Source organism: Felis catus, chromosome B1, assembly GCF_018350175.1.
Source record: "Felis catus isolate Fca126 chromosome B1, F.catus_Fca126_mat1.0, whole genome shotgun sequence".
Lineage (NCBI taxonomy): Eukaryota > Metazoa > Chordata > Mammalia > Carnivora > Felidae > Felis > Felis catus.
The window spans coordinates 197,977,451-197,992,468 of NC_058371.1; the positions used below are offsets into that span (position 1 = coordinate 197,977,451).

At 44.8% G+C, this 15,018-nt stretch overlaps 1 protein-coding gene across 1 annotated transcript in view; it reads left to right on the forward strand.

Moving 5' to 3' along the window:
• Positions 1–15,018, forward strand: part of CLNK (cytokine dependent hematopoietic cell linker) — a 164,923-nt gene that overhangs the window by 124,962 nt on the left and 24,943 nt on the right. The window contains exons 12-15 of the mRNA XM_023253310.2: positions 5,949–5,976; positions 8,987–9,005; positions 11,609–11,690; positions 13,251–13,291. Of these exons, the coding sequence (XP_023109078.2) occupies positions 5,949–5,976; positions 8,987–9,005; positions 11,609–11,690; positions 13,251–13,291 (170 nt within the window). The remainder of the gene's footprint in view (positions 1–5,948; positions 5,977–8,986; positions 9,006–11,608; positions 11,691–13,250; positions 13,292–15,018) is intronic.

Here is a 15,018-nt window from a genome sequence, read left to right on the forward strand (position 1 = left end):
GGACATATTTGTGACCAACATCTACTGCGCTCTTATTACCTTGAGCCGTGTCCTATTGTGCCCTCGCCACACCATATAATTATTTGGATACAAGTCTGTTCCACCCCCAAAAGGTTGGGGGCAGGGGGTAATGCACCCCCAAAAGGTTGGGGTGTGTAGTTTCTAGCACAGGGCTGGGCACATAGTACGTGTCTGATAAACATGTATTTCCTTCTGCAGTTTCCAGAGGGTCCTAGCCAGGCTGGGAGTCCCCACACTTGCTCTGTTTTGATATCTATTTTCCAAGCAGGAGAGACAGGAAGGCAACATGCTATCAACCCCAGGAAGTGGCATCATCGGACTCGGGAACGTAAAATGTACCATCCCTGAAACTCCTGAGCAAATAGGCTAATGGGTCTAGGAACTGGTCAAAACGCAGAGAAGTAAAGAGATAGAAAATAGGATGAACGAAATAGCAGAGGCGATGAGGTTGTTCGGTGTGGAGAAGAAGATGATTTGATCTTTCTTCTGTTTCTTCACGCAGAAAGAACGAGGTTTGGGTCCCAGCTGAGCCACTTCCGGCTGTAGAGCCGCCTAAAGCTCTTAAATAGTTCTGAGTTCCCCTCTTTGTGCAAGCAACAGGAGCGTCCCCGTGTGACAGAGTGGAGGGGAGGAGGCATGAGATTTCTCTGGAGCGCCTAGGATAATATGTGTCACAGCACAGGAAGGAAAGAAAAACGCCTAAACATCGTGTCCCATCTGTACCCAACAGAATTAGGCACCCACAACCCTATTTTTCTCTTGAAATACAGGCTATAGATTCTAGCGCAATGTTTCTTATCCTGGCTTTACATGAAAATAATTAGGAAAGCTTTTAAAAAGTATTGTTCCCCAGCATCAGCTTTAATTGCTCTGAGAGGTGAGACACAGGCACAGCCTGTGGCTAAGGACCCAGGGGGAGCCAGGTTCTAGGAATATATCTGCCACTAAAGCTTTGCAGGCCCTTAGGCCTTACCTACACACGCCCAGGCTCCTAGTGCCTAAAATGGCGCCTCCCTTGATCCACAGACGAGTCCCTCATCACTCCAGCCGCCTCGGTGGCTCTGAAATCTTTACAAGTTTGCTTTTTGTGTCTCTGGGGTTTCCGCAGTTACGGTTAAATTTGTTTAATCATTTTTGCAAGTGACGGGAACCTGGCTGGGTCTCTTCACCGTAAACCCCTCCAGAGAATCGTTACATTCCGTATAACATCTCACCGGATCCTTCCAGCAGCCCTATAAAGTATGGATTTTCTAAGGCTCGGTGGCTGGTTCATGGCAGGTGCCGGGTAAAAACCACTTCCCTACCCGCTGGGCATGTAAGGTCACTAAGATACACAGAAGTTAGGTCACTCGGTCAACGTGATAGGGTTGGTGTAGGACAGTTGAGGGGTCAACACCATGCAGGGCCTGGGCCACACATTGAGAATGCCACCAGGAATAAGAAAGAGTTGTGCCATAGAAGCAGAGCTTCCAAATTCATTTTGAGTCGGGCCCTCTTTTGGGAGGCAGATGACCATTACTAAGGACCCAGACGTTGCCTGTAAACAACCACATGAGGCTGTTGCTAGCTTCCCCTTGTCTGAAAACAGAAGGGACATTAGAGAGCTGAGCTGCTTCAGCCAAGGAAAAATAGTGTCCGCTCCCTTCCCATCAGCTGCCCTGTAGGCTTGGGAGGTAGACGGCCCTCTGTGAAGGGAGGCTGTGACGTACGTGTGGCAGTCCACTGCAGCCCCTGAACGCAGCTGACACCTGCAGCCTGTCGCCATCGGCCCCCCTCTCCCAATGGTGAACGTGGGTCCAGCTGTTGCTACAACAGCCAGGTGTCTCCACCGGCTCGGCCATTCTCTATCTTAAAGCTAAGTCTTGGGTTCACAAAAACGATCATTGAATCAAAGCATTCCAGTTCAGGAGAATGCCATTTAAATCCTTCATTGATGGGGGCGCCCGGGTGGCTCAGTCGGTTAAGCGTCCGGACTTTGGCTCAGGTCATGATCTCCTGGTCCGTGGGTTTGAGCCCCGCGTCGGGCTCTGTGCTGACAGCTCAGAGCCTGGGACCTGCTTCAGATTCCATGTCTCCCTCTCCCTCTGCCCCTCCCCTGCTCACGCTCTGTCTCTCCCTCTCTCTGTCAAAAATAAACATTAAAAAAAAATTTTCAAAAGGGAAACATCATTACCATAAGTAACTGCACCGCAGTTTCAGACCCGCGGAATTTTCTCTCTCCTAAAAGGGAAGGGAACTAAAATGCAAAGCAATATTTGGATAAAAATAACCGCTGCTACGTTGAGACTCTCTCTCTAACACAATAAGAAAGAGATTAGTAAGGGAATAACTTTCCAATGATGTATCCATTGTAATGTTAATACCATGACGCGGGCACCAAGTAAAAGCCTCCTGAGTCATCGGAACAGGAAGACATTTGCTGAGCTCCTGTTACACTCTGGAGTCTTTCAGATGCTTTACGTCATTTAGTCCCACAGCCACACTGAGCAGAAAGCAATATCCCAACCCCCGGTTTACTGATGAGGACACAGAAGGGCAGAGAGGTCACGAACCGCGACGTCTCCCTGCATCTAGCAAACTCCAACCCCACGGTGCAGGGTTCGGCCAAAATGTACTTTAAATAAGGTACCTGCTATTTAACCAACCGAACACCTGTCTGCCTAACTACAGTTTTCCCTTTGCAGCCGGCAAAGCTGGTGCCACATCAGTTCAAGCAGTCTCAGGGACGCAGATACACCTGCTGATGAGTTGGGAAGTGAAAGGGAAAAAAAAAATCTGTAGCGATACAGAGAAAACATAGTCCTGTAAGAGAGAGGAAGTACGGATTGCAAAGATACACAAATTTGCATGGGAGCAGGGACTTCTGGGTGGGAACTATTGATTTTAGAGTGCGGATGTAAATTATTATCATTGGGGGAAATGGGGTGAAGTGCATACGGGATCTCTCTGTAGCATTTCCTACACGTGCATGAGACCTACCATTATCTCCGAGGGAAAGTTTAATTTCAAAGAAAGTGGCTGTTAAAGGTGTCCCGCAGATCGAGGGTGTTATTTTCTTCCAAATAGCTTTCACAGGTATTATTTCATGAGAACCTTAATCAACCCACCCCATTTCTGTCGGGGGTTACCCATTTTACAGGTGGGAAAACCAAGCTTCAGAGAAGGGGCTTCACTTGCTGAGGGTAACGGAGCTCATAGATGGCAGAATGAGGATTCAAATCCGGTTTATTTAAAACTAAGCGAAATCTAAGGGAGGCTCATGAAGGGCTATTTTTATAAATTTTTTATGTTTTACTTATTTTTGAGAGACAGAGAGAGCGCAGTTGGGGGAGAGACAGAGAGAGGGGGACAGAGAATCTGAAGCGGGCTCCACGCTGACAGCAGAGAGCCCGATGCAGAGCTCGAACTCATGAACTGTGAGATCATGACCTGAGCTGAAGTGGGAGCTTCACTGACTTGGCCACCCAGGTGTCCCAGAGCTATTTTTAACGTAAAATTCATTATCTTCAAGTGCACACTGAGCACCTGTTGTGCACAGGAAAGGATGTGGGGATGCTTATTCATGCCATGCAGTTGGTGGCCATGTTTTGTTGGTTGTCTCCAAAACAGAACACAGCAGAACTTACAGGAGCCGAAAGATGCCTCGGAGAGGCAGGGTGGTGCGTGGGGAGGGGACCAAGTCCCCACCCTGCTCTTCCATTTTGTCACTGTGTAGATCTCTCTCTGTCTTCCTAAGTCTCATTTAGGAGACCCCCAATGCCATCACCCAAAGCCCGATCCTTTCATTTTACGGGTAAAGGGGACAAATAACTTGGGGAATGTTCTCAACATAGACATTTCTATGCCCAAAGACTTTGTTGTGCACTGAAAAGACGCCTAAAATTACCTGGGTTCTTCACTTAAAAACCGTTTTGGGGCGGGAGGCACCTGGGTGGCTCAGGCAGTTAAGCGTCCAAGTTCAACTCAGATCATGAACTCACAGTTCTTGAGTTCGGGCCCCGCCTCGGGCTCTGTGCTGACAGCTCGGAGCCTGGAGCCTGCTTCCGATTCTGTGTCTCCCTCTCTCTCTCTGCCCCTCTCCTGCTCATACTCTCTCTCTCTCTCTCTCTCTCTCTCTCTCAAAAATCCATTTTTAATATTACCAATTCCAAAACCTAGCTTTCCTAAAGCCTCAAATTTCCATCTATAGAGTATATGGTTATATTTATAAACTGAGCAATTTTATCGAAACTGAAGGACACACTCAATAGGTTAAGGAATCTTAGACAATAAGACATCTACAAACTCAGTTAAATTTCCTTAAATATTTGAAATACCTTTATCCATCTAACTTTAAACCCTAACGAGCAACACTTTCTTTAACAACTTTTATAAATCTAATAAGGTAAATCTATAAATCTAGAAAAATTCAAGGGCTCTTCAACAGTTAAAACTCTTTATAAATGGAGTCGAACACAGCTTGGCTCTTGTAACTTAAAATCACAAGTCTAAAATCAATTGCACATTTCAAAGCCACATGGCCAGTAGGTCAGTATTGCTAAAATGACAGTCTCCTAAACATCAAAGTCAGAAATTAGTCTCAATTTAACCCAAATAATTAATACTATGTGTGTCTGTTCTACTTTATTACTTCTGATCATATCTCTTTAGCTTCCCACTTGCCCCATTAAAATAGGTAGGTAGGGGGCACCTGGGAGGCTCAGGGAGTTAAGCGCCAGACTCTTGACCTCAGCTCAGGTCATGGTTTCATAGTCCATGAGATTAAGGCCCATGTTGGGCTCTGCTAACAGCACGGAGCCTGCTTGTCTCTCCCTCTCTGCCCCTCCCCTGCTCATGCTCGCTGGCGCCCACGCTCTCTCTCTCTCTGAAAATAAATAAATAATTTTAAAAAGGGGGGGGGGGGCGAGGTAGCATGTAGATGTATCATCCCCAAGGGGCTGATGAAACAGGTTACAAGATGTGGCCCTCGGTCCACTTGCTTGCTGCTTGGCGGTCTGAGAGCAGGATGCAGATCTGAGTGCTATGTGCTCCTGGGCTCATCGCTATCACTCTAGATCAACAGGGTCCATCTGGGGCTGGTGTTGCCGCCCCAACCTCCTGGCATTGCTTCAGGACCAGTCTCTTGCCGGCAGACCTGGCAGACAGAATATGCCTGTCAACCCGTGTCCTTCATTGCCCCCCTCTATGTGACTTTGGCCACATCCGAACAGCTCAGTGCCCAGTGAGCACCTCACATTGTCATCCTTGTCACTAGCAATCCTTACAATAACCCTCTAAGATGAATGCTTTTGTGGCCATTTCACAGATGAGAAAAACGAGGCTCAGGGGGGCGAACTGACGTAATCATCAGCATCCATGAAAGGCTTGCTGGTTCTTCTGAAGGAAGAATGGCCCACGTTAGCACACTGCGTGTGGAGTTCTTGCCCCATCATTCATTCCATGGTTTTCCTTTCTCGGTCTCCTCTCCCAGAAGCATCCATTCTCTGACACGTGGCTTCCTGGGATCCCTCTGTACCCTAACTTCATACGTAAGACTCTTGATGCTTCCTCAAAGCAAAACGCTAAGAGCTTTGCAATCAAGGTAATAATAACAGGTCTGACTGTGCTAATGAAACTCGACACGAAAAACCCAATGTCAGGAGAAATGGGGACGTTATTTAAATTCTTCGAAAATAAGAAGCTTGTTTATTGGTGTCCTTTCTGTCACCACCTTTCATATTGCCTCGTAACTTCTTTTGTTGCTTAGAAAATTATGAGAAAAATAACCTGGCGGTTGCTTTACAGAACAGTGATGAATATCGCATTGGACCATGGGCTGTTAATTTGGCAATGAAAGTGCAGTCAAAGGTTTTTAAGGGCTCAGAATGATTTTATCTGGACCATTACGAACTGTATTTTATGTAACACCGTATTTCTCTTCCTTGCAGACAGATAAGCTTAAAGGACTTACGTGAGGTAAGTCCTGAGACTCAAAAAAGGGAATTTCTGTGCTTTAACGTCTGTGACGGGCAAGATACTATTTGATTCGGAGACTTTATCACTTCATTTTCATAATAGCTATGCTCAAGATGTATTATGATCCCTACGTTGAAGGTGAGAAAACTAAAACAAAACAAGTTAAGATCCAGATCTGAGACCAAGGTCCTATTATGCTACCTGAATAGACCAGTGTTCACTGGTACCATGAAGACAAAAGCATCCCAGTCTCCATGGAAGACATAAAGCCTCCATCAAAGGCTTCCAGTCTCCAGCTTTATAGAAATAAGATGTTGGAAATTGTACTATACGTCGCCATTTGTTCTTCACAGGAAAGACAGGATGGCCTGGTACAAAAAAAAAAAAAAATATATATATATATATATATATATATACATACATATATATGTATATATATATATATGTATGTGTATATATATATACATACATATATATGTATATATATATGTATGTATATATATATATATATTCACATATGTATATATATATATACACATATGTATATATATGTATATATATATATACACATATATATATATGTGGCCTTGGGCAAGTCCCCCGACACACACAACCCCACCCCTCTTTCTGTTTCCTTAGCCACAAAATAGAGATGGTTACCCTTCTTGGCAAAGTTGTTGCCAAAAAGCTAAAGCAGGTCAAAGCAAGGGCATAAATGACCAGGTGAACAGTAGAGGCTCGATAAATGGCATGAAAGTCAGGTAACATGGAGCTGCCTTTGAGCCCCTCCACACTCACTTCCCTAACCCCCAACAAGGAAGTTCCCTAACAAGGGATGGGCCCGCCATGACTGATGGGAAGTCTCTGTCCAGCAATCACAGTGGTCTCAACTCATTCTCACCGGCTTCCTGAGGAACATGGTCCTTGTCTTAGTGTTTGACCTATGCTCTTATATCTAGACCGCAGAGGTTAATTTATTTTCTTTCTTTGGTTCTGTCTGTCCGTCTGTCTTTTCTTATTTGGCTTTATGAGAATGCTAGAATCAAAAGTCACACTTCTCACTTGTCACTCACCAAGACACTTACCGCCTCTCATCCGTAAGATAATCCTGGCAAGGAAGACAGCACATAACTGCTGAAAGAGAAGGACAGCCCTCGTTCCAATCAGGACCCCATCCGGCTCCCCCTGTTCTGGGAGCTGTTGGATTTTCCCAGGTGGTATGGCACTCTGCCCCTGGGCACTCTCCGACTCCACCCCATTCTTCCTGTGGGTCCACTTCATGCATCACAAGTAGCAGATGGCTGCCACCCAAATTGACCTAGAGTCCATAACTCATTGGTCAGCCTGCGAGGACAATAGGCCTTCCAATCACTAACGAGCCAGGAGGAAGTGGAGAGGTCAGCTTTAGACAGCAGGGGTCATGCGGGATAGTTTGATTTTCTTTGCAACTTTGGTTGGCATTCTGCTAGAAGTGGATATCATCTAAAGAACAACAAGACCTAGTGGAAAAACACATTCTTCCTCCTTATCTTTTGCCAAGACACTTCCCCATTGTCTGGGCTGAGGGTCAAGACCATTTCTCCACCACAAAAGCCACCCCACAGCGGGCAGAAGACGGGACCAGCCCCTGAAAGTCCAGATCTAATCCCCACACTATGACTCTCTGCCTTAGGAAATGCAGACATACCTCCTAGCTAAAGTAGTTAAAAAAAAAAAAGGAGGAGGAGGAGGAAGGAAAGAAAGAAGGAAAGGCAGGTGAAGGGAGGGAAATAAGGAGGTATCACTTTTTAAGTTAATATGCTTATTTCCTAACAACAAAAGTTAAAGTACAGAAACTAGAGATTTTACCCCACTTTTCTAATTACATCCGATTGTAAATCCAGAGCCCTCAAGCAAAAAGTTGGCTGGATCTCAATTTTAAAAGTCACCTGCTGCCCCAGATGGATGGCTTCTGAGCCTTGTTTACAGCTCTGCTCCCTCAGCAACTTTGACAGGCCTGGGAACAACAAACTCCGAGCACTTTGAGCTGCCAGGTCCAAAGTCCTGGGGAAGACTCAGTGGGAGACTTTCAAACCACTCGTTAGAATGGATTCACTACCCTTTTCACTTAGCCTAGAGATTTGCCTTGATTTGCTGCCCATGGTGAAAGTATGTCCTCTTTCCAGAACCCAAGGGGACCCCGAGGTCTTCGAAGCAAAAGAGTGTGTCTGTTGCCTAGTCTCAGACAAGACATTCGGGGCCTCTCTAAGCTATTCGTTGCTAAAGGCTTCTTGTCTGTGAAGCCAATGTGAGTCAGAAGACCTGGAATCCAAGGTCAGCTCACACACACACACACACACACACACACACACACACCTGCGTGTAGATACATCATAAGCCCAGTTTCTAGCCTGAACTTTCCATGTAACGTGGAGATATACTTACAGTATAATCCTATTTCATAGTTTACATAAATACTTGCAATGCATATATATATATATATATTGCAATATATATAAATATATAATATATAAAATGCATATATAATAAGTGAGTATTCACCAAACTTTACTTCACGGTTCTCACTTCGGTGGGCGTGTAGATTGTTTCTAGGGTTTTGACCCTGTAAGTAATGGTTCACTGGACATCTTTGTACACGGAACTTGGCCCAGATTTCAGGTGTCTTCTTAGGAGCAAAGTGTCATGCATGGAATTGTTGGGATGAGAGTGAGAGCATTCCTAAGGTTCTTGACAGCAATGGTTCAATTGCTTTCATTAGAGTCAAAGCAATTTACGGTCTCATCAGCAGATTGCATATTTATTTGCCTCTTGTATCACACAGAGAGCATAACATTTTGATTTTTGCTTACTCTTTTGGAGAATTATTTAGAGGCTTTAAAAAAATCTATCCTTATAACAAAAATGTTGCCCAAATTCTACTAAGCAATTGCTCCAAAACACATAGTTTAATGTAAAATTCTCCATCACCAAGAGTCACTCAACACTATTATTTTCTTTTTATTCAATCCAGGTCCTCGGAACAAAGAGAGGTGAGCTGTTTACATTTGTTTTCATACCCTGATATCATTAGGTTAAGTCCCATTTCCAGATTTATAGCATTAGTCAGTTTTAAAAAGGCTTGTTTCCGAGCCTGGGATGGATGAACCCCAGCGTGTGTGCGTGATGGTGTGATCGGTTGTGCTGAGGATCTCCCACCTACCCAAGAGCCTTCTGGTTGAAACAAGGTGATTTAAATTGGGGGAGGGGGCAAACTAAAGGTCCTTCTCCTGCCACAGTCAACTGACAAGAAGGAGGCACCCTGTCAGCCCCTGCCACTTTATTATTATTTTTTTAATGTTTATGTATTTATTTTTGAGAGAAAGAGATAGTGAGCAGTGGAGGGGCAGGGAGAGAGGGAGACAGAATCCCAAGCAGGCTCCACGCTGCCAGCTCAGAGACACAGGACTCGAACCCATGAACCACGAGATCATGACCTCAGCAGGAACCAAGAGTCAGACACTTAACCGACTGAGCCACCCAGGCGCCCCAGCCCCTGCCACTTTAGAAAGACGTGGCCAGCCCACTCACTGCTCCACAGAAGCTCTTAGTCTCCGCAGCTTTGATGTCACCCTTGCACACACACGCATGCCCTCATTGAAACGCACGTCCACATACACGTGTGCACATCGTTGGTGCCATTGTGCAACACAATCTAACACTCACTCGGTAGCTGGCAAGATACTAAGCAGTAGTAAGTTCATGCTCACCTTTTATTTTTTTTTAATTTTTTAATGTTTATTTATTTTTGAGAGAGAGAGAGAGAGAGACAAAGTGTGAGCAGGGGAGGGGCACAGAGAGAGGGAGACACAGAACCTGAAGCAGGCTCCAGCGATGCGGGGCTCGAATCCATGAACCATGAGGTCATGACGTGAGCCAAAGTTGGATGCTTAACCGACTGAGCCATCCAGGTACCCCAAGGATAGTGTTATTTTTTTCTTTCTTTTTTAAAAAATTTTTTTTAATGATTTTATTTATTTTTGAGACAGAGACAGAGCATGAACGGGGTTGGAGCAGAGAGAGGGAGAGACAGAATCTGAAGCAGGCTCCAGACTCTGAGCTGTCAGCACAGAGCCCGACTCGGGGCTTGAACTCACCGAGTGTGAGATCATGACCTGAGCTGAAGTCAGACGCTCAACCAGCTGAGCCACCCAGGCGCCCCTCATGCTCACCTTTTAAATACCATTCACCATTCACTTTGAATGATGAACTATGTCCAAAGCCGAAGGGCCTGAGCCATGGCCAAAGACTGAAGACAGGCAGCATAGTTCCACAAAGCAACACTGGGTTAGGATTTCAGAGGCTGCCACCAACTCACTGTGTGGTTTGGGCCACGTCATGTTGCCTCTGTGGGTCTCAAGGATGCTTTTCTTTATGCCAAAGGAGTTAGTTTCGAGCAAGGCCTAACTAGGGTCTGTAGATTCCCAAGGGTCCCTGACGGAGGAATGGGAGTTGGTTGGTGATTCTAAATAATGTTAAGAACTACAGGAAACTGTGCTGCTTTCCACACTAAAGCTCAACACCCTCACATTAAAATGTTCAATATTGTTGCCTTCGACTTCCATGATTATCAGTGCAGTGAGGTCACGTCATTCAGCTCATGGAGAGCAATGATGTCACGTTGTTCAGCTCATGAGGGGCATGTGCTCTGGAGGGCTGCTGATGACATTGCCATGAAAGGATTTTATGGGATGGGTGACTAGTAGACCAGTCATCGACCCCCATAACATTGCAAGTAATCACAGACCTTCAACCAGAGGTGTCCAGTCTGTGACTGACCTTGGACTAAACACAGAGCAACGACCAGAATTAAGACACATCAGTGTTGATATGCTTCCTTAACTTTATTGCTCAGGACAGCCCCTGGGAGAGTGTTTTATGGCCTTTCACCTCCTAGTATTATTACATGCCCTCAGTGATTCTGGATGGCTGGTTAAAATCTATTCATGATGAAAAGGAAATAAATAGTGGGAACACCCACGGCATATGTAATTCCTAAATAACTCCAGTTCCTTATGGCTGGCAGAACTTCTCAAAACGGAAAGATCAAAGGGGAAAAATTACAAAAACATATTCCTGCTGGTTGCCGGGTAGGTACTGGTCTACGTCAGAATTCTGGGAGCTCTCCTGCCTTTTCACACAAGAGGTGAGGGGATTCAGGAGTGCTCAGGCCAGCACTGGGCCACCCCATAGCCTACATTGCTCAGGACCGTTCTTAGGTTTAACTTTGTGATTTATGTTCCCATGTAAGTTTTCATTTGAATGCAGAATTCAACTTCAGTTCACTTCTACGTCAAGCCCTTACAATACCAAATACCTCCCGATGTAATATTCTGTGTTTCAGGAAGCTCAGTGATGAATTCCAAATTCAGTAATCTTGATATTTGAATATTCACTAAGTTGTTATAACTTCAGGGGGAAGCCACTCCCAGGAGCCAGGGGTGTTACAGAATATGTTAAGTTATAGTTACCGCTGACCACTGACAACCCGCTCCTACTAATCAGAGATCACTCAGATAAAATTATAGAAGTTCCAGTAGGTCCCCAATCATTTTCCTTTTACAACCTGACTACATCATGTGACTCCTTTATGCAGTCCCTCATTGCCAGATGAAGCCTGAATCGATTCACCTGTCACAAAATCAAAGTACTCAAGACACTCCTCTTGCCATCACCAGGTAAGGAGCCAGGAATTCCTTGTTGGGCTTCAGCCTGGGGGTCAGGCCATGTGTCGTCCTGGGTAATGACTCACCAAGGTGTCCTGAGACATGGGGATTCTTTGGTCTTTGCTAATGAAGCCCAGCGATGGCCCCAAGGGAAACCTGTGAGTCACAGCCATTATGGAAGCAAATGGCACTATGCTTCCTGCAATTTGTAAGTGATTCATTGTTAGAGAAGTTTGGGAGATTTGAAGGCTTGGATGTTAACTAGACAGGATTAACTGAACGGATGCAAAACAATCTGGGGAAAAAAGTTGGCCATTTCTAATTATACCCAGTTGATGACCACACTTAAACTTACAGCTACTTTTGAACAAACCTTTATAGATGGTTGGGCATTGAAAATGCCATTATCTGATTTAACACTTGCCTGATCAGGTTATTGTGACAATTGCTGTCCCAACTGAAGCAAAGGCTCAGGCCAGTGATTCACTGCCCAAGGTCACTGTAATGGTAAATTAGCGGTGGCTTCAGTAAAACAAACTCCAGAGCCTCCAAAATGACTGCTTCTAAGTTCCCCCATGATCCCAGACTGGCCGGGTGGCCCCAGCCTCAGTTCATGCCAGCCTCCCACCATCTCAACCCTTGTTGTCACTTAATGCAGGACATTTGCACGTGCTATCCCCCTGTCTATACCACTTCTTCCCTCTTTCCACCCTCTCGCTACTTGGAAAACCCCTCTTCATCCAGCAGATCCCAGTTTGGAGCCACACTGAATTTAGGAGATAGTTCTGACCCACTCCCCAGAGGCAATAAATGCGACCCGGAGAGATGGAGTTCCTTACCACTAAAGTCAAGTCCAGCTTCAAAACCCAAACACTTTCCAGTAGTCCATGCTTCCTATAATGGCTTGATTCTGAAAATGCAGTCCATGAATGCTGACTTTTCCCAGACCTGTTGCAAGTGCCCAACGAATGTCAGCTCTCATTGTCATTGCCAGGCCTGCATATCAGGGGCATGATCTCCATCCCCCATTACCCCCCTTCCTTCTCTTGCATATTGTTGTTTTGATCATCTTTCATTATATTTTTATAACCTTTTTCTCTTACAGATTTCCTTATAATAATCCACAGTTTTCTCACTTAGCTCACATTTCAAGAAGGAACAAAACAATTTCTATTCTCTTCTTGCTTGCTATGGCTCACTCTTCTTCAACTGGTAAACAATTTCTGTAGACTATTAGCTCCAACCTATCATCTTCTAGAGTGACCGTAGTTACAAGGAAAGTCTGAATTCACAGCTCCCAAAAGCAAAGAATCATGATATGTGCTCGTTGAAATACAACGGAAAGAACTTGTATGGGTCAATTTGTTCCATATCTGTTGCCTGTCTTGAGAAAAGAGAGAAAGAACCAGCCTCCTCTTACCTTACAAAACAGAAACTCTTGTAGCACAGCCGGTGAAATATAAAGTGCTTTGTAAACGTGACTTAGTCCATTGTGACTGGCCTTGCCTTTGCGTGGAATTTTACCCACCACGGGAAACACTAACATGCTGTCAATTCTAACATTTCCTTTAGCTCACCACTCGTGATGAAAAACCAAAGTGCACAAAACAGAGGTAAGAGCGCCTTATGCAAGAATTATGAAACACACAGGTAAGCCATCACACTACGATGTTCCTGCGCTGTGACTTTGCTTTTATGAGCCTCACCGTCGTTGAGCTGACGTCTGTAGGTGTAATTAGCTCATTTTCACTGATAGATAGTATTCCGTTAGGTCAATATAACGATTTTTGTCCATAATTAAATCCAAAAAATTCTAGATGCATTTTCCAAAGTAGACATTGGTGTCACCAACAGCTTATGAGTCCTCCTCATTCCCCATCATCTCCAACAGTTGTTTTTGACAAACTTTTAGTTTTTGCCAATTCTTTGGGTGAAACACAATAGATTTATCTTAAGTCTGTCAAATTAAGGACATCAAACTGACTTCTCTTACTGGTTGTAAAGATAAAACTCAACAGGATGCCTGTCTGCAGAGATGTCTACAGCAACATATGAATATAGTGTTGTATTCCTACTGGTGGTGGGTTTTGATATCGTCAGTATTATTTTGTTCAAACAAATCTAGTGTGTTCTTTTGCATTTCTTTCTTCAACCCATATGCTATGGAGATTCTGCGTTGAGGTCTAATTCTGCACTCTCTTTCTGTTGAGCCACAAGAGGGCTTAGAGCTGGAGAAAGCAGATTCCCGTGGGATAGAGTAGAATGACAGAGGGTTCCAATGACCTGAGTCCCCATTCTGCCTCTCTCCCTGCAATAACGTCATCTTGAGCAAGTTCATTTTTAGATCCTCCCCCTCCCCCATCCATAACAATAATATTAACTCACAGGGTTATCCACACACACACAGTCATGTGACACATAGTAGGCAAGTGACGCACCTTAATATCCTTCCTTCTCCAGGGATGCCCTACCCAACTGACCCGTTAGACCTAGGAGTTTCCTCTCTCACCTCTATCATGTCCTTACTCATCTTCTGCCTTATACTGTCTGGACCTTAGATTGGAAAACCAATCTGGAAATCTTATTTCCCCTGATGTGCCCCTTGCTAATACAAGTCTCCCAAGGGAAGAGACTTCCCTTTTCTTTTTTTCTTAACATAATTTATTGTCAAGCCAGGTAACATACAGTGTATACAGTGTGCTCTTAGTTTTGAGGGTAGATTCCCATGATTCACTGCTTACATGCCACACCCAGTGCTCATTCCAACAAGTGCCCTCCTTCCTTTTTTAAAGGAAGGCAGTCTAAAGTAGCTGTGATTAATGGGACAGGCTCAATCCCCAAGAATGAGGGGACAAAATGGCAAAAACAATAGTCCTGGAGGCCAGAGCTAGATGTATGAAGATAGAAAGAGAGTTTCCAGGTAGAAGGTCCAGGGGCTGAGTGGGCCCAGAAGGGCCATTATTTATCAGGATTGTGAAGATATGCTGCAGGGATGGGAAGCAGAATCAAGCTTAGAGAGAATTCCAGTCTTCATTTGAAAGACAAAATCATGCACAGATGGAAAATGAAGAGTAATATAAGAGTGGAGTAGCAGTATTAGTGATGTGGATGTGGATGGCCTTCACATACATGGGTCCAGTCAAGCATCCCAGGACTGGGTGTATTTCATCCTCCACTCATGTTAGACAAACTGTCCTCCGCTCATGTTAGACAAACAGTTGCTTAAGGAAGCAGCCCAGAATGGACGGGGAGAATGTTGGGGCCTCCAGAGCCTTAAAACACCATCAATTCCTCTTTCAGTCATCAAACATCCATGAAGCACATGGTTTATACACAAAAT